The sequence below is a fragment of the Pararge aegeria genome, chromosome 19 (genome assembly GCF_905163445.1).
Source record: "Pararge aegeria chromosome 19, ilParAegt1.1, whole genome shotgun sequence".
NCBI classification, from domain to species: domain Eukaryota; kingdom Metazoa; phylum Arthropoda; class Insecta; order Lepidoptera; family Nymphalidae; genus Pararge; species Pararge aegeria.
Genome location: NC_053198.1, coordinates 10,987,810 through 11,007,246, shown reverse-complemented (window position 1 = coordinate 11,007,246; position 19,437 = coordinate 10,987,810). Strand labels below are relative to the sequence as shown.

The 19,437-nt window shown below is 35.3% G+C and overlaps 2 protein-coding genes across 3 annotated transcripts; one reads left to right on the top strand and one right to left on the bottom strand.

The window, feature by feature from the left end:
* The first annotated feature begins 908 nt into the window (after positions 1–908).
* Positions 909–7,303, top strand: LOC120632000. 2 transcript variants are annotated; one of them, XM_039901731.1, is made up of 6 exons: positions 909–1,065; positions 3,021–3,203; positions 3,543–3,690; positions 4,464–4,607; positions 5,965–6,178; positions 6,440–7,303. In XM_039901731.1, exons 1-6 carry the CDS (start codon positions 966–968, stop codon positions 7,301–7,303), a joined length of 1,653 nt encoding a protein of 550 aa, XP_039757665.1. In that variant the 5' UTR covers positions 909–965. The 2 variants fall into 2 exon arrangements, with proteins under 2 accessions (XP_039757665.1, XP_039757666.1); XM_039901732.1 differs by lacking the exon at positions 909–1,065 and adding an exon at positions 2,765–2,826.
* Positions 7,304–13,038: 5,735 nt separating this feature from the next.
* Positions 13,039–18,835, bottom strand: LOC120632106 (cytochrome P450 6a2-like). The gene is made up of 5 exons (XM_039901899.1): positions 18,159–18,835; positions 17,282–17,484; positions 16,073–16,321; positions 15,325–15,576; positions 13,039–13,217 (listed from the first exon to the last, which is right to left on the bottom strand). Exons 1-5 carry the CDS (start codon positions 18,833–18,835, stop codon positions 13,039–13,041), a joined length of 1,560 nt encoding a protein of 519 aa, XP_039757833.1.
* Positions 18,836–19,437: the final 602 nt, after the last annotated feature.

Sequence of the window (19,437 nt, the reverse complement as noted above, 5' to 3'; positions counted from 1 at the left end):
CTGTTTTATAGAACTTTAAAGAAACAACAATTCCGACAATTCAAAATACTTACTAAATACTTTCGTCGTTTGCCTTAACGTTTACCGTTCACGCATCAGAATCTCTCAAAAAGGATATTTTTTGCTGTTTTTGCATCATTTCTCATTAGTGGTAGTAGCCCATCGGTCGTAGCGTGATGTTATATAGCTATAATTGTTACTACCAATCCAAAAAAAACGAAACAGCATTTTCTGAGATTAGCGCGTTCAACCAAACAAAATTTAAAAGCTTTATAATATTTTAACTATGCCTATCCAAAAAACCATGTCAATCTAAAACTCCGATTTTGAAAGACAAATGCGGAAAAAATTGCGATGCTGTCCTGTTGAAGCTGTTTGCTTTTTTGGGATAAAAAGAAGCCTATGAGCTATTTCAAACTATATTGTAGGTATCTCTGCCAAATTTTAGCCAAATCGGTTCATACGTTGTGGCGTTAAAGCGTAACAAACATGCCTCCATCTATCCAAAATCTATCCTCACAAACGTTCTCATTTAAAATATTAGTAGGATGGTACGCATGCATTCGATCGTTGTCCCATATGCCTTGCGACTTGCCCTATGCCTTGTGGCTATTTTTCTTATTGGATAGCCAAAAAGAGTTAAGAGAGAATGTTCATTTTAGTAAAAGCAATCACGACTAACCGGTAATTTGTTTCAAATAAAACTGTAAGTAGTTAATAGGAAGGTAAGACGATCTAAATATTAAATCAATGTAGGAACGTATGTGGGTGCCTACATAAAACGATATTAAGTATGCATGTATATAACGATCTGTATTTTATTAAACCTTATTTTTCATCTGCGAATGTCTTGTCAAATTGACTTTTAATCTATTTATTTGTTGATCAATCAAAGATTAGTCACAAGTTGTCCAATAATGCGATTCAAATAATAAAAAGTTAGAAAAAAGATCAAGGTGTCCGAAATGTTTTCAAGACCATCTGATAATATTGACAGGATAACGTTGTATGAGAAGTATAAATTGGTCGAAAGGACTGAACCTGAAGTCAATGGAATCTGGAAAGGTTACAATAAACATTATTTTTCTGATAAAATGTTATCAGAAATTTATGAATGTGCCCTGGGCTTACCTTTGTATTCACAATAATGCGTTAGAATTTCTGCATTGATCTCTAAAACAGCTAGAACGTACTGAAAGAGAAGGGCCTCGCTGATGCGACAAATTACTTATCAAACGTGCTTGTTCCAGTAGCCATCACTGCTAAAAGAATTCTGTAACACTTGCCATCATATTTAGAGCGATTTAAATTTCGTACTATAAAAGAATCTGTGTTTTGATATACGAGTAGCACGAGGTACGGTGTGTTAAATTTGCGCAAATATTTTGTGTCCATTTAAAATTCTGCTGGGCTGCCAGGCGGTTGGCTGAAAAGAGTCCCGTTCAAGGAATCAGCTCTCGCACAATATACGGGCGTGCAAATATTTTGTGAATCATTATGTAGGAAGAAAACATATTTAGGTGTTGATTTTATTGTACTGGAAGATGAGCCCATGTTCTCATATTAAGTCTATACCTACGAGCTTGGTAAAGAGTACCTACAGTACGTGATTGCTAAAAGACCTTTGAAAATGACCTTACTTAAATCAAACAACAACATTTATAATTAAAACATGAGGTAGTTTTACCACATACATTACAGTCGTTATCATCTAAGATACGAAAAGTAATTGAATATACCTAAGTTATTTCGAAACCACCGTGTTGGCACTGAGCCCGCAGAAAGGTGTTTGGATCAGCGCGTAAGCGAAGATATATTTATTTACGCCATTTTGTCGTAACCGCTCTTCTTGATTGCACAATCAAGTAGTTAAAATTGATAGGTACTAATGAATTTCCTCAGCTATAAAAGTTTCGCCATGGATCAAAGTTAAATGACTGAAGTAGGTATCGTCCTTTAAAATATTTTGCTAGGCGATCCTTTCTTAAGGCTTTTACGAAGATCACGCTAATAACCTGGAGCAATATCTGTCACCTTAAGGAAACAGCGGGGGGAGAGACCGGAAATACTTAGTTTGATATGTCTCCCGGCACGCCTAGCATGGGCAGGGGTCATTTTTCTCCCCGGGGAAAGTATCTTTTTTATCTGCCCTCACAGTTTGCAGAGCGCCGATTGGTGCAATGGGCAGCGACCCTGCTTTCTGAGTCATGAACATGTATTATTCATAATAATATTTATCCGTCATCTTAGTGATGTGTGTATTTTCATTGTATATTTAAGAAGAAGAAGAAGAAACACTTTATTGCACGTATAACATACAGGAAATGTACAAACAAATGTATAAACAGTAAGTAATACAGTATACAATTTAGACATGCAAAGGCCTTGTCAATCTCTTACAGGCACCCTTTGTAGAAAAGACTTACAGCAAGAGAACGGGATAGTGCCAAGAGTCTTGTAAATTTTAATATATACATAAATACAAAAATGTATACATACAAATACATAGATATATTTCATAATATAATACTTCCACGGATTTTTATTTATTTATTTTAGTTTTATCAACTCTTCGAGCATTGGCGTACAGGGGAAATAAACGCGGTTGAACTTCTCCTAGTCCCGTGCTTTGGCAGATGGACACGTCAATTTTATACGGCGATATCATTTACGGATATTTATAATTTTTATCTCCTGCCCATGCTAGCCGTACATGAACTCATAATTTTCCTGGGATATAATGTAGCCAATGGCCATCTGAAGGAAGCAAACTAAGCGTGTGCGTGTGTTTCATGAAGATCGTTTCAACGGGTGAACCTTAAATAGGTAACAAACAAACATACAAAACAAGGAAAGGAGCTAAATTATATTACGCATATATGATAGCAAATAAGTACCAAGGATCTGGATGGTCTGCTCTACTTTGTCCCCTTTTTAGTAATAAAACATCATCACAGTTTGATATTTTTTTAATGTTTTTAAAATTAATGGATTGATGTTAATAAATAACACTTTTTTAGGCGCTCATCTACTCCTTTTCTTCCTGGCGTTTGTGTTTGGATCATTCTGCACCTTTTGTTTCCACATGTTGATGTATTTGTTCGACGAGAAATGTGTGCTGTTTCCGAAGCTACTATCCCTTTCGTCTCTTCGTCAGAACATATTGTACGAGTTCATTCCCGAGGATAAAGATGTGACTGATAGTAAGACATTCATGTGTGCATTTTACGAACATATCTTTCTATATGCTTGGGTCAAACGGATCTGAGATGACATTTGTCGAAATTTCAGTAGAATCTTTTCACAGACAGCTTTGTTTTCTAAATGGGATCAGGTCTAGTCTTCTGGGTATCTTGGCATATGGCTGATCTTGTATATAGTGGCTATAACACCAAGCGAATCAACGTTCCTTTTTTAATAACGCGGAGAGAAACTGATGTGCGTATGAATCCTACTTTCTCCTGAGTTCTACACCTATATCGAGTTTCATGACAGTCTATCCGGTATACAAAAACAATATTTATACGTTACTATGTTTATAGTGTTACCCGTGGATTTCCTAACCACCCAGTGGGTGGAACAAAGCACGTGTCTTCTGCCGACTTATGTGCCCCTCGTCTCCGCTATTTTCGGTCTCGTTTGGACAACGATGTTTCTAATGTGCTCCATTGGAAGTAGAGTTCTGACTGGGTAAGTTTTGACAGCTTTTTGGTTCTTTCTAATGTAAAAATATTCCCAAAGGCATGGTCTAACTAGAGTGTCCAAACCGCCTTTGCCTAAGTGTGTGTGTTGACAAAATCTTCGATTACGCAACTTTTGACTTTTTATCGAGATAAATATAATTAATTGTGTATCAATGAGAACCGCTATGTCAGAAAAACGGTCAAGAATAACATGCTCTTGCTGTGCAGAACTTCTTAGATTGTTTAAAATTAAGAACGTTTTTTAGAATAAAGGTTTTAGTGCGAAATTTTAAATGTTCAGCGCCTTAAAGTCCTTCGTTAATACAGTTTGAAAAACCTATCCCTTCCTCCAATGGAAGATTATAAAAGAGAGGGAGGAAGACTATGCGCATCTATGGCACATATTATGGTGAAGGCACTGCCATAAAAAGCGTGGCCACGCAATGTCTTTGCTCAATTGCACAAATGAGTATACACCAAGGAGTATACGCCGTAGATAGATATTTTGGAGTTCCCTAAACCCTAAAATGCCTTAGAAAACTTATCTTTCCCGGTTAATCGGCGGATTCATATTTCGTTATACTCGTAAGTTAGAAAACTTTCGTCGATTCCAAATTGGCAATTTCGGTTTTCACCCTGCTAGTAACAAGTTCACATGTCGACGAATGTGGACATGCCTCGCTGGCTGTGTAATCAACAAAATTCTTTCGCCGACACCCATCCGTTAGGCGGGTCGTTAGGTTCAGCTTTGAAGTGTAGACCCCTTAGACGCCATGTCAGTTTACAGAGACCTTGGCGCGTGCTACCCCCCGTATTCTTATTTTCCATTGTGATGGGAGGCGTTTGTGTCTACACCTCCGCCTTCACTCATTATGGACTGCAAGAGTTGTGCCTTACACTAAACGAAATCACCGGAAGTACCTCGTACGTACTAACAGTTTATTATTGTTTTTAGCTTAGTTTATATATTTTTATAGCAAATTAGTTAGGTTGGTATGAATGGTTACTCATTTTTGTCTAGCTTACCTCATAATAAATAAATATTTTTTTAACTTCCATTTCATTATAGAAAAGTTAGTTACCGAATTGCTTTCATGATTATAATTTTTCTATGACTGAATTCAATTTACATTCATGCTTAGTCTTCTTAAGCTTTATCGATTAGTGTTCTGACTTCGTTGAATAATGACTTATATATTATAATGTGATCCATACTTATAATAAAACTGTAACTGGAAGATTTCTGTACATTTAATATATTTTGAAAATTTTGACCGGGCGATGCTTTATAATCGATACTGAGTCCAAAACAGATTTTTATTTATTTTTTGTCTGTCTGTCTGTCTGTCTGTCTGGCTGTCCGGGCATCACGTGAAAACTACTGAACGGATTCAAATAAAATTTGGTATAGTGGTAGCTGATATAACGGGTCAACATATAGGCTACTTTTTATCTCGATAAACAATAAGCTTCTCCCGGGAAATGAGATGAAAATTTTTATCAATTTTACTTCATATCTCCGTTAAATTTGAACCGATTTTAATAATTCTTTTTTTATTTGAAAGTGTTTACTATCAAGCATGTATTGTGTAATTTTAATGAGGATCGGATAAAAATTGGCGGAGATAAAGGACATAATTATTCAAAGATAACAGCGAGTCGCAAAGCATATGGGACAGCGATCGAATGCATGCGTACCATCCTACTTATATTATAAATGCGAAAGTTTGTGAGTAAGGATGTATGGATGGATGGATGTACTCGTATGTATGTATGGATGGATGGATGGATTGACATGTTTAAAGTAATCATTATTACCTACAAAAAAGTCTGGGAGGCTAAATGCCTAATTGTTAGGACACAATAACCGCTTTTTGTTATAATTTGTCAATCAAAACACGGGTACAATCTTAAGATGGTGACGTTCCTATCAGAACCAAATAAATAATAATTTCTCTTTAAATTATTCAAATTGGACCTATCGTTTAGACGTTACTACGGGTCAGTGGCGTGCACAGAGTTTTTGACCAGGGTATGCATAAAGAAGGAAGATGGCATACAATTGAAAAATCCTTCCCCTTTACGAGTTATACAAAAATTTTAGGGTAAGCAGTGCTTTTGTGCATGTATGGAGTGTACGCCACTGCTACGGGTATAGAAATGCTAAAAGATATTAAATCCGATAATAACCGATTTGATACAGACGAAGTCGCGCGGGTCAGCTAGTGTTTGATAAAATTGATACATTGTTTAATCGTAGTATCATGTTATGTTTTTAAAGGTGTTCCTACACAGTAAATGTGGCTACGCTCGCCTATCAGCGGAGAATACGCGGTTTGTATCAAGCGACCCGACTCACTATCGTCTCAGCATGGCTCCATACAGCTTGTTGGCTGCTGTCTGCTGTTCTAGCCTTAGCGAGAGTTCTCTTAGCGGTTGATTTCAAGCTTGTCCGAACAACCGTGGAGTTGCAGGGAAATATTGATAGAATGCTGGTAAGTTTAAAAGGTAAACCATTAATGTTTTAATTTAGTAGTGGTAAGATGATTACAATATTATATATATAAAAATATATTTTGTCCCAGTAAATTCAAAAAGTCAAAAAAAAATAGCCTAATCCCTTCCTCAATAAACGGGCTATCTTTAACATATAAATATTTTTTTTCATATTTGGATACTAGTTTCTAGACTCCTAAATTTGATTTATTATAAAGTAAAGACAAAATATAAAAATCCTGATTACTGCAATTTTCTAGGAGCGTAATGAAAAACAAATAAGTACGGTATCGCCATCCTGGACGGAATGCAGACTGAGCATCCCACAACGTTCTCACAGCAGCATCAGGTTTCACTTTATAAAGAAAATGTTTCAACCGAACTTAGTTGATAGAAATGAATATGGCGATTTACTTTATTGTACTGATTTAAACCAGCAGATGTCTGAACTGGCCTTAGTTACAACGGAACGTATAAAACTAGACAAACTGGATGCCGTAAGGGCAGTGTCAGAAGAACACCAATTCATAGTTATAATTCTATACAATTTATTAGATAATGTTGGTGCTCTGCAGTACTTAGACAGTTCCGGCAACAATTCCTCAGAAACTGGTTTAGATACACCACCGGAAATTATTCGACAATATGGCCAACAACAAATTACCTCAGCATTGTCATTGTTGCATACCAACGAACTCGATAAAATCACATCTACAAATATACTGCAAACTAATGAAGCAGCCTCCTTTAAACGTCAACTGCAAATAAGCCGGGAAGCCAGCGAATTAAAAATAATTCATGACGCCACGCCCAAAAAAATTGCTTTTAAATCTTCTATACTAACTGTTACTTCCGACAGGCGAGTAGATGTAGATAAAAATATGATTACTGATATTAAACCGGATTTAACCAAAGGTTCTGAACCTAGTACTAGTAAAGGCAAGGAGAAAACTTTAAAATCGAATTTAAAGCATACAGGTGTACAAACTGATGAGAGAGTGAAAGGTAAATCTCATAAAGTTCAAATAGAATCTCGCACTGAAATGCCTGATTCTCAGACTTCTCAAGATAAAGATGGTCAAGTTTCAAAAAAAACGCAAACGTATAAAGAGAAGCAAGACTAGTGAGACGTTTAACAAGTTTTAAATAAACTATTTTTAAAATAAACCTAATAAACTAATAATTTTTACATATTAAAATAATGTTATTTTGGTTATTTTGGGTTAAAATTCTGGTACTGCGTGATTGCTCATCATCTTCATTATCAGTCTATTATCATCTCACTAATGGGCACTGCCATCCGTTTTAGAGCATAGTCTCATCACACTGCCATTGCGGGTGGGCATTCGCTCCAGGTCAGGATAGCACGGCTAACATGGGCGGCAGGCGACATCTCCTCCTTAGGGAAAGTATCTTCTCCCACAGTTCTAAAAATTCGAACCGAGAACCTCGATGTGGAAAACAATTTTTATATGATTTTTTTAACAGAGAACTAAACCAAAAAAAAAACTAGTATGTACTTATTATATATTTCGTTCTCCGAAAGCCTTGGACTACGTGAAGTAGGTATTTACCTACATGATTTCCAATTTTTTTTAATTTTAATTATTTTTTTTACTGCAGGAGGAAATTCTCATGGATGTCAATAGGTCACTTAATACCCCTTAACAAGCCCGACTTCGCTGAGAGTACAACACTCCGCGACCCACGGACTAAAACCTCCTACATATCCCGACCGTCCTTCCCGGAACCGCAATACGCATGACTTCAGAAAGGGGGCACTTGATTTCCAATTAGCATAGTCAAACTTGAACTTTCTCAAACCGTTCGATCGGACTGGTTTATATAAATTCAAAGTTATTTTAAATATTCCTTGCTTTTAACTGTAAAAGAGACCATCGTGAGGCCAAACTAAGTCTTAGGTCAAGGTAACTGCTAGCTCAAGGATCACGGTTAGACTAGATAACTCTTTTTGATATTTCTTTAAAAGAGGTCGATCTCCGGGCCCCCGATGACCCAGTCTATAGCATAGGCAGAAGGCAAAAAATATATACCCCGATTATATCCACTAACAAGGGATAAAGTTTACAGGTCCACCTCCCAAACACGGCAACAGAGAATACGAGAACTCCCATTTATAAACGGGAGCAGAGTTCTCCTATTCTCTGTTAATAATTAACATATATTATTTGGATATTTTTTTGACTTGTGCGCCAATGCTCGGAATATTGATAAACCTTTAAAAGAAGACGATATAATATATACATTTTTTAATTAATTTTTCCTCTGAAAAATGTCTCCTACACATACTAACCGTGCCGAAGGCATAAGAATGGAACAGCTGTTGTTATATTATCAACGATAAAATTTACTGTACCTTTGTCTTTGTCGTTGTTTATGATGTTGTGTCTAGGATATTATGGCATGCAAAATAAAGCAAGTTCGGGGCCAAAATAAGTACCTAAACCATTATATTTCAAAGCAAACTTACTTAGTTCTTGGTCAAAAACTGACCAAGACCGATAGTAAGGTCGTCTCTGTCACAACGATATGCGCTATAGCCTTGTATATATAAGTGGAAAGTCCCCAATTGCTTATAAATAAGATTGATATGAAATTTTTACATAACGTTACAATTCGAAATGTGTATGTTTATAAATACTTGTATACACTTATTTCCGGCTTTAAGGGAAGGGACCTTTAGAACGGGAATTAATAACAGGCGAGATTAGCAAAACATGAATGGACACAGGTACTAAATATTGATTAGGTATCCTGTTCAAATATGAACAAAACACTTTTAAAACAACAAGTCATCAGCGCATGTGTTAACAGTAAGTTAAGTCATTTTCTGTAGTTAACGACAGCCATGACACGAATGTCTAGAATTCCTAAGGCACTATTGAAATACAATTAGTGGCGCACACTCCAAGTCAAATTAGATTATTAAATAATCACCCACAATGTTGATTTATCTCAGCAAATATATTGTTCTTATCTTGCACCTCGCGATGTTCCCCGTGGTGAATAAGTCTATGCACGTAATTTATTTTATTACAACTACGTGTACAACATATTCATCGCGGAAAACACCGCGGGGTGCAGCTAATATAAATCTAATTTCGCGGAAGATTGCTAAACTTACTATACTTTTGCTATACGGCCTACTACAGAACTCGGGTCCGATGTCGGTCGGGACGATGAGAAGAATTTAGACCGTCCACGCTGGCCCAGTGCTCATGCGTGGACTCCACACGCCTTTGATAACATTATGTTAAACTCTCAGCGTGCAGATTTCCTCCCGATGTTTTCCTTCACCGTTGAAGCAAGTGATAGTTTAATTGCTCGAAACGCACATAACTTCGAAAAGTAAGAGGTGCGTGCTGGGATTACAACCCGGCCGCTTCGCTATATATATAAAAATATATATGTATTTGTTTGTTACCTTTAGCTGATCGTCGTGATATTCAGTTTTTGTTATTTTTAAATAGCGCGGGAACTTTGGATTTTTCCGGGGTAAAAAGTAACCTATTTGTTAAATCTGATTGATTTAGTATACCCCTTAATATTCAATTATAAAGGGGTATAAGAAATCAATCTCCATTCCCAGTCAAATGAGTCCAATATTTTATTGCAACATACATCCTCACAAACGTTTACGTATAATTTTAGATAGTGGATTGAAATTATACTTTTAAATAAGTACCTACCTACAATATTGAAATTGTCCTGTTTACATATTAAAATACTTTCAAGCAATACAAGTCCCGTGCACAATTCTTAACGCAGCTCTTAATTAACTCATTCTCTGCAGTTTATTACAGCCCTGACACAGATCTATAGAATTCCTAAGACCTTAGAATACTTACAGATAAGTAGTAGCGCAAACTTCATATACTATGAATGTACCTAGTTGTCCACTAGATTCCAATCTACCTTGTCCACCTATGACCATTTCGTAAAAACGATATTGTAGAATGTGAAATAATGAATGAAAAAACACATCGAGGTAACTACACAATTGATGGATTTCTTAATGTCATTAAGTGTGCCTGAAAGCAGACCGCTCCGCACTTACGTCACATACCTAAAATGGAAAAATTATGGTTAAAACGTAAAATGATGTTAAAAAGAGCAACAGCGTTTCTTAGCGACTTTAGTAGAATAATAAATAAATATACTACGACAATACACACATCGCCATCTAGCCCCAAAGGAAGCGTAGCTTGTGTTGTGGGTACTGAGATAGCTGATGAATATTTTTTTTATGAATATAATACACATAAATACTTATAATATACAGATAAACACCCAGACACTGAAAAACATTCATGTTCATCACACAAACATTTTCCAGTTGTGGGAATCGAACCACGACACCTTGGACTCAGAAAGCAGGGTCGCTGCCTACTGCGCCAAACGACCGACTTCAGTAGAACCTGGCTACCAAACCGGTAGTAGACTCAATACAAGCATATATAGTAATTTGACGTTTCAAATATGACAATATAGGATAATTAAAATATTTTTTTTTGTGATTGTGCGTCTCACGCGTACCTATATGAGAATAATTATTTTTATTAATTAATATATTAGAATAAATAAAAATATATGGAATAGACTTTTTACACACAATGTATTATATGAGGACATATTATGCCTGATGTTAGGTTAGCCTAAATATATTCATGCTATTATATATTATCTTTTATGTTTCCTTTTTACAATGATTACTCTACAAACTATTTGTACTGTGATTGAACGGATAATTTTAGATGATAGGGATGATAATCTATTTTTTATACAGTATTAATAATAGATATACCAAACAGATGCCCCACCTGATGGAAAACGATCGCCTATAAACAAAGCAAAACTTCTACAAAGTGCTATCATGTGTCCATCAACCTAAGGCGTATGAGCCTGTAATTGCACCGGAAACTTGGCGGCAGAAATAAGCATGACGATTATTTGCAACTGCTAATGAGATACAAGAATACTTAACATAAACTAGTGACAAATAATGTCCAGTAAAAATAAATATACAATGATTGTCGTTAGCTTAGGTTTAGGTTTGTAGCCGCCACTATGCATTCGCTCACTTAGTATTTTAGCAAGCCATGTTCAGTAATTCATGTTCGCTCTTCTAAATACTTTATTTTGATTAAAATACATACAATTTTATTGCACAAAAAAAATCAAACATCGATTTTATGTTCATTACAAAATAACTAACGAGGGTAGGTATTTCAATTTTCTTGTAAACAAACTTATATTTTTCTAAAAACTATGCAGAACAGTTTCAAATAATTAAACTCCAACAATTAAGTTCGTAAAAGCTGATTAGGTAGAACCTCTCCACAACATTTACACGGGTCTCCTCCCACATACCTTTGAGAAAATTATGTTAGACTCTCAGACTTGCAGTTCTCCTACGGATATCTTCCTTAACCGCCGAAGTAAGTGATATTTTTTTTTACAAAAACTTATAACTACGAACTTCATTGTCAGGATGTTGTAAGGCTTAAAATTCGTTGTAACTTGCAGCATAATTTGTAAATAATTGTAACCTATTTATAATTGACTAGGGGTAAACTATTCAAAAGTAAACTAGATTTACACCCGCGTTACATTAATAAGATTGCTGTTCTAGGGTTTGTAACCTAACCTAACCTAACTTTTATTTTGATCTTTATATGTTATGAATTATAGTAAAAAAAGTGTGTGCGTGTAACCTTTACGCGCGATTGAAGTAAAACTTTATTATTATTTATTGATGAAAAAGTGATATATTCCTGGGACTCCGCCATTTCATTTAATATTCACTATTTCATTTTATATTCTATTTAAAATTCATTAATATCACTTTCACATTTTATAAATATTTTCATTTGTTAGATAGAATAATTGAGAGTAAAAAATTTAAGGTTAGATCAGCACATGTCAATATGACCTTGTCATTGAATATTATCATGTCGCAATCGTCAGAATTTATTAATATTTTTTTTATAACAAAAGTAATAAATAAACAAGTATAGATAAAGATTTTCAAAAAACTGCAATTTAAAATATATATTTTTTAAACTGTTGAATTTTTATTCACAGTTGATACGTTTGAAAATATTAGAATTAATAATCCTAATTGATGCCAGCTAGTGGAAAATATCATATTTGCCACTAGCTGGCGTTTAAGTCAAGAAGCGTGGAGTATACGACATATACTTACGACCAATCCAAATTATTATTTTTAAATAGCGGAAACTACATAGACGTCTGCCGTAAGCGTTACTTCCGTCAGAAAAAAAAATCTGAGTTACTCCCTAGTCGCGCCTAAAGAAGTCTTACTTCAAAACTATTATCCTAAATTTCCCTACTTTATTTGTACTTAATTAATTATTGATAGGGTATGGTTGAAAACAATGAAAAGTATCAAAATAAAATAGAAATAGATTGTCCCGCGGACTAATTTTTCCTTTCTTCCTCTTTTGTTTTATTGAACGCGCTATTCTCAGAGCCCACTGGTTCTAATTGGAAAAGTATTTTTGTGTTAGTTAGTCCATTTAAAGAGAAAAGCTACAGAGGCTATATAACAGCACTATTCGAAGTCGATCATCAATTATATGTTTCAAAAGCGGGATAATTATTCCTTTTGAGAGCTTCCGATGTTTATAATGAGTATTGTCAAAACAATGTATGACGGAATTGCTCCTCTTTAAAAGTTCTAAAAAAGTCCTTGACAGCATTGTATTACGATCTTTACGGCGAAGTTGCGGGGGACCGCTAGACGCTAGTGCAGGATATGTCTGAAAGTCAGGTTTACAAAATGTCTGCACCTGTACCCTTTTATTATTCTAGGTAATTAGTCTACACTGTCCTCAAGTTTTTTTAACCGTATCCACACACCGCCTTCCGCCGCGCAGGCTAATGCCGCTGCTTTTAACTTCGTCGGAACCTGCGTCCGTTCGTCTAGCAATAACTCATATGTCTGCAATAACTTCACAAGAGCGAGTTTTGACTGGATGTACCCTTGCCGGAGACCTACAACATTATTAAAAAATATTAATAATTAATTAAAAATTTGAAAAACACGCTTTTTTACATTCTACTAGTCAAACCCTTTCATTTGATCCTCATATTGAAGGTGTTAAAAAATGTAATTCGCCATTATGTGATGCCATCTTTAATTGGAAATTTACCATATCACGAAACCTAGGTTCATATAATATCATTGAACCTAGTATGGCTAATTATTTAGGCTATGTCTATAAAACAAAAACGGGTCACCAACTCGTAGGTGATAACTATTGGTCAAAGGTGATATATGCTAGGAAGATGTATGCAGTATGACTAGGAAAATCTTTAGACTAGGTGTTACAAATTAATATATTGCCTTGTTCATCTTTAGTGCAAACGGGCAATAGTGAATAATAGCATTCTACTAGTCAAGCTCTTTAATTTGATACCCATATTGAGGTAGTTGTGAAAAATATGTTTCATTCACCATTTTGTGGCGACGGACATCTTAGACCGATTTTCATCAAACAGACTAAGATCAATCCTGACTAATTCACCTTAGTAAAAAAAATCAAAATCGGTTTATGTGTCCAGGAGCCACGATGAAACATAGAGAAACACACACAGACACGTTTAAATTATAACCCATCGTTTTGCGTCGGGGGTTGGAAAGAAATTCCAAAGGTAATTCTGGACCTACAACCAGTCCAAACAATGTGTTTTTTAAAACACATACACGCTGAATCTCCTAATGAATCAGTCAACTCTGCTATCACATGCCGCAAGATATATTATAATTTCTAAAATTGCCTACCTACTCAAATTTTTGGTACCTAGTTATTTGTTGGTATTTATAAAGTTTCTAAGACAGTTGAAATATTTTGTGTTGCTTTAACTACCAAAGGACTATTACGTTAAATAAAATGCAAAATATTATGAAACTGATTATTGACAGCCATTCAACTCAATTATGTGGAAGACCATGACCTAGTTTAATTTATTTTAGTATACGCATAATTCTTATGTTCAGTCTAAAATGTGTGAATAAGAGCTCCGTCAGACTGAGGCATAATGTCCCGCAACGTTTTGTTTTGGTTTGCTACCTACAAAAACTACACACACATTGTCCTCACTCCAAATACCTCATTCACATTTCAAGATTGAACATCATTCTTCCAGATTGGCATTTATAATTTGGTTGATTTCACCGTAACGATTGAATCTTATTTTATTTTCTTTTCTCTTTTTCGGACACTTGCGGATAACCACCTGAGGGGTTGCTACCGCGGCGTCACCGGGGGAGTGGGGCGAACGCAAGAGCTCGCTATGAGAAGAGCCCCAGGGCTCGACGAAAATTTTCAAAAGTTTTCAAAATTTTCGATACAAAATTATGTTTTTATAAACGGGACGTCATAATTTGAATTTGGCGTTTCACCATTATATTTATTGAAATGTCAAATATGAATAAAAATCCATGAATCATATATTACTAGATAAATACAATATTTTAGTGATTCTCTGCTTAAAGAAACTCTAACCTCTCCTCTAACTTGATTGCCGTAACGTATGTTGACGCTCTAATGCGAGCTCTTACTTCATAATTATTCTAAGTGCGAAAGATTTTATCTTGGCGCGTTTTGTCACAGTAAACCCCGATTGCTCAACTAGGTCAATCCGTCATATGCATGAATTCAATGTCAATACCAGTTGCTAGACCGGCCCGCTCCGAAAACACGTTTCAAGAGCATTTCCACTTTCAAAATTCACCGATTTGCCGGCATCCGATGCCCATTGTTATCCATACTTATTACTATGAACGCTTTAAGGACGGCCGATTGGCGCAGTGGGCAGCGACCCTGCTTTCTGAGCCTAAGGCCGTGGGTTCGATTCCCACTACTGGGAAATCGTCTGTGCGATGAGCATGAATGTTTTTCAGTGTCTGGGTGTGTTTATGTTATATGTATTAAAATATGTATTTATAGTATTTATGTATATTATTCATAAAAATATTCATCAGTTATCTTAGTACCCATAACACAAGCTACGCTTACTTTGGGGCTAGATGGCGATGTGTGTATTGTCCTAGTATATTTATTTATTCATAATGGAGATAATTAAACTGATTATTTACCTAAACATTTTCTTGGACCTTCCCCAAACGGCATCCAATGGCAAGGATGCATAATCTTCTTTTTCTCTGGTGAAAATCTCTCTGGATCGAATGTTTCCGGGTCCGGAAATATATCCGGATCCATTTGTATAGCGTGCGCTGGCACGAATATTTGCGTGCCCTTCTCTACGACCAGGTCCGTTTTCGGCAACTTGTAGTCTTTTGTACATCTTCGGAACAAAGCACGCATTGGTGGGTGCATTCTCATTGTTTCTGGAAAAAATAACGGCAGCATTTACCTATTTCATGATCCAAATCCACGACGCCATATTATTATGTATGGCATTAAATACCATAAATAATATGGCGTCTCTGCTAAATATTTTTTATAAAGCAATACAGTTAATATGTAATTTCGAAAGTTTTTCACAATAACAGAAAAGTACCACTTTAACTTTAACCAGTAGGTAACAGTAGGTACCTATAACATATTCTTTTGTTTTTGTAAGTAAAAAAAATAGTCAGAATTACCGTATTCTGACTAATGCTACTAAACCGAACCTGTTTTCGTTTCGAAGAATCGAAGATCTCCTCACGATGTTTTCCTTCACCGCTTATGGTAGGTATGTGAACTTTCATTGCTTGAATTAAAAACGCACGAAAGAGAAGCCGAAACTCTAGCCACTAGCTAGGCTATCACCGCTTATAATCTAATGTGTAGGTATGCATGAATGTTTGTAATTCTATCAAAATGTTTCTTGTTACTAACCGTCGAGTACCATATTCATGTAGACCATTTCGTTCTGCGCCTCATAAGTGCAATCCCCGCCGTATTTTGCGAGAACCCTCTTTATTTCTTCCCTAGCACGATCCTGTATGTGAGGGTTGCGGGCAAGCTCGTATGTTGCGAACTGTCCGGTAGTGGCTGAAGTCTCGTAACCGGCGAACATATACAACATAGTATTTGCGGCTATGTCTGTAATCGTGAACGTAAAGTTTGGCGACTCTTTGTCTATGGCTGAAACATGAAATCATTAAAAAGTTACAAGGTATGTTTAACAACCACTGCTATTATTAACATTTATTGACACTAGGCCGGTCAATAACGACTTCGAGATGCCTATGAGCAATTTGGCACTACGAAAAGCCATAAATCAAAAGAAGAAGAAGAAGGATAGGTTGTTGTCACTTTGTAAGTTAGAAGCTATAATACGAGTGTCCAAATAACTAAATTACTAAAAACATTAGGTATTAATTCCAGAGACAACCGTAATATTCATTGGGCGATACAAATGTGGATTAAATTAAGGATGGCATTTGTTTAAGGATAGTCAGTCGTGTAGTAATAATAAAAGTAACCGATAACATCTCAGACTTATTTATTTTAATTATTATTTATTATACTAGAAATATTTATGTCGAACTTAATGCTAGTTCCAGGCCGTTGCCTATGTGCTGATACGAAGGTATTGACTGACAGTAGCTAAAACAGATTTTAATACATCCAAGCATGATTGCCTCCTGAGATATTACTTACATAGTATACTAGGTATATCAGCTACGGCTATCAGGGCTTTTAGAACCCCAAAAATAATGAACGCGGAATTCTAAATATTCCATCAACGCTATCGCAAAATAAAAATAAAACGAAGAGCGACTGCGCTGAGTCTTCGTGTCTTCGTGTCTTCTGAATGGAAATATTGGTAAACTCACAGAAATCATTAAATTGTTCTCATATAATTTTATTTTTATTGCTGCGATGTAAAGTTAAGTAAAAGTAATCTTAAAAAAAGAGTTTTGTTTCAAAAGAGCCGTGGTCTGAGGAGAAGCCCACAATAAACTCAACCAGATAGATTTATATCTTTTGGCCAACAACGCTTCACAAAATAGTATTTTTACCGTTCGCTACATAGCACTAAAAACTAAATCATAAATTAAAATAAATAAAATACAGGATTTATTAAAAAAAATTACTAACTTTCCTCTCTATTCTCAGAATGCTCCTTCAACTCTATAAGTGCCTGCAAGAAATCATTGCGCTTATAACAATATTTGAATCTATATTCAACTGTTTCTTTAACCAAGTTGTAGAAAAAGTTTATTATGTCCGGATTGATGCGTTTCAACTTTAGCTTGTTGAAAAATGCAGGCATCATGAATGCTAACGTTCGCACTATCGTCCTGAAATATAAAAACATATCTGAAACTTACATTATAAATTGGTGCAAATTCTATTCGACATAAATCTCTACTGAATTAAATTGACAAGTTTAAAAATATTGCTATCTTTTTTTACTTCAAACGTTCTGAAAAGCACAGCACTACTTTCTTTGTTATTCGATAGTGGTTAGGACGTTGGTCACACTTTTCACTTTGGCCTTTCGGAGTTGTATCCGTTTATGCAATGAAATATCACTCGCTACAATACCTGTAAGTTATCCACAATGTTCTCAAAGGGAAGGGAAGTCAACCAAACCCCAGTTGGCCAAAAATGGGTTGATAATGGAGAATTAAGGTTCTGAGATTTGTGTATAACACAATTGGCACCATAATAAGCTTAACTGTCAAAATCTTCTCTTATCTCATATTTACCTTAACAACTAACATTCAAATTTTTAGTAGATGTTAAATAAGTAGTTCCACGAATTTATAGAAACTTAGAATGCACGTGTGATAAATAATTAAAATTAGCCTTTCTTTTGGACCGCCCCAATCTCTAAAAACAGACCGGATTTTAAAAAATACTTATAAAAAACTAGGCACCACAAAACAGGAATACCTGAGGAAGGCGATATTATTAAAATTCAGTAAATGAAATTATAATTCACCTGTTTTAATTATAAGTACTTACTCACCAGTACAGAGAAGTTGGATTGAAGTATTCGTTTCCATGCAAATAAAATTCAGAACGTGAATTTTTTAGTCCATTACACTCCACTCCAAAACCAACACTTCCAACAATTTCCATTACATACTTCTCATAAAAATCCGTGAAATTTATCGCTTTATTGTTCATATGTAACTCCACAGCATAATCATGGGCTTCTTTGGCGATTTTCTCCACTAACGGATACATTGACTTTAATTTGGAAGTCGAAAAAACAGGTGACATTTTTAATCTCAACGTTTTCCATGGTTGAGCGTGCAAATTGAATAGATGGCATGCCAAAGGATCTCCCGCTCCTCCAGAAAATATACCATGTGATTGGAAATGTTCAAAATCCTTAATGAGTATATGTTTAGCCAATTCAGGATCGTTAATACTCAGTACAGGTTTGTTAAAACAGTACATTCCAACGTAAGGTAAATTTTTATATCGGTTATAGTTATCACAAAACGGCTGAAAGAACTGTTCCTTCCTCCTAATAACTTTTTCTATATTCCCGAATGGAAATATCGGAGTGGGTCCAAAAACGCCTCTCTTTGACCAATATGTAAATTTATATTTGAACCATAAATATATTGCTAGGAGAAGCAACACTGCTGAGAAGAGCACTTCGTAAGAGAAAAATTGTAAATTTAGGAGAGCCATTTTTACGAGATGTTTTTAAAGATACACTGAGCACAACACAGTCCGATTGTGTACAAAAATCACAGAAACAAATATTTTTGGTAGCGACACAATTTTTCACCCCGTTACTATTTTAAAAATTAACCGCAAAATTATAAAATTTGCGACCGTAATCTTCAATGGCTGCAACGCTAATCGAAGGCCCACTTCACTACGCTGGACAGTACCGTTGCAAAATATCCGCGCTGAGGCCTCCACATTAAAATTGGTTGTTATAAAATTGTATGATCACTAATTTACTCACTAAAATACATCCAAAAGATATGAATTAGGTAGTCTGGTAAATAACAAAAATATTTATATTGTTTTTTTTTCACAATTAATCGTTTTTTTACTTTATTGTATTGAGGAACAATATTTTGATCGTAATTGCTGACTCAAATATGTCTTCGGGGCACATTCAAATTTATCAAAGTATTTATTTCAATATTAGTTAAAGTTCTTCGAAGGAATCGCAAACCGGTTAGCGACATAAAAAGACCGTCGACTAAAGCTGTAGGTATGTAAAATAAGCACCTTTAAAAAAGTTTAATTCCAATGCTCTTGAACTTTGATAATATAAC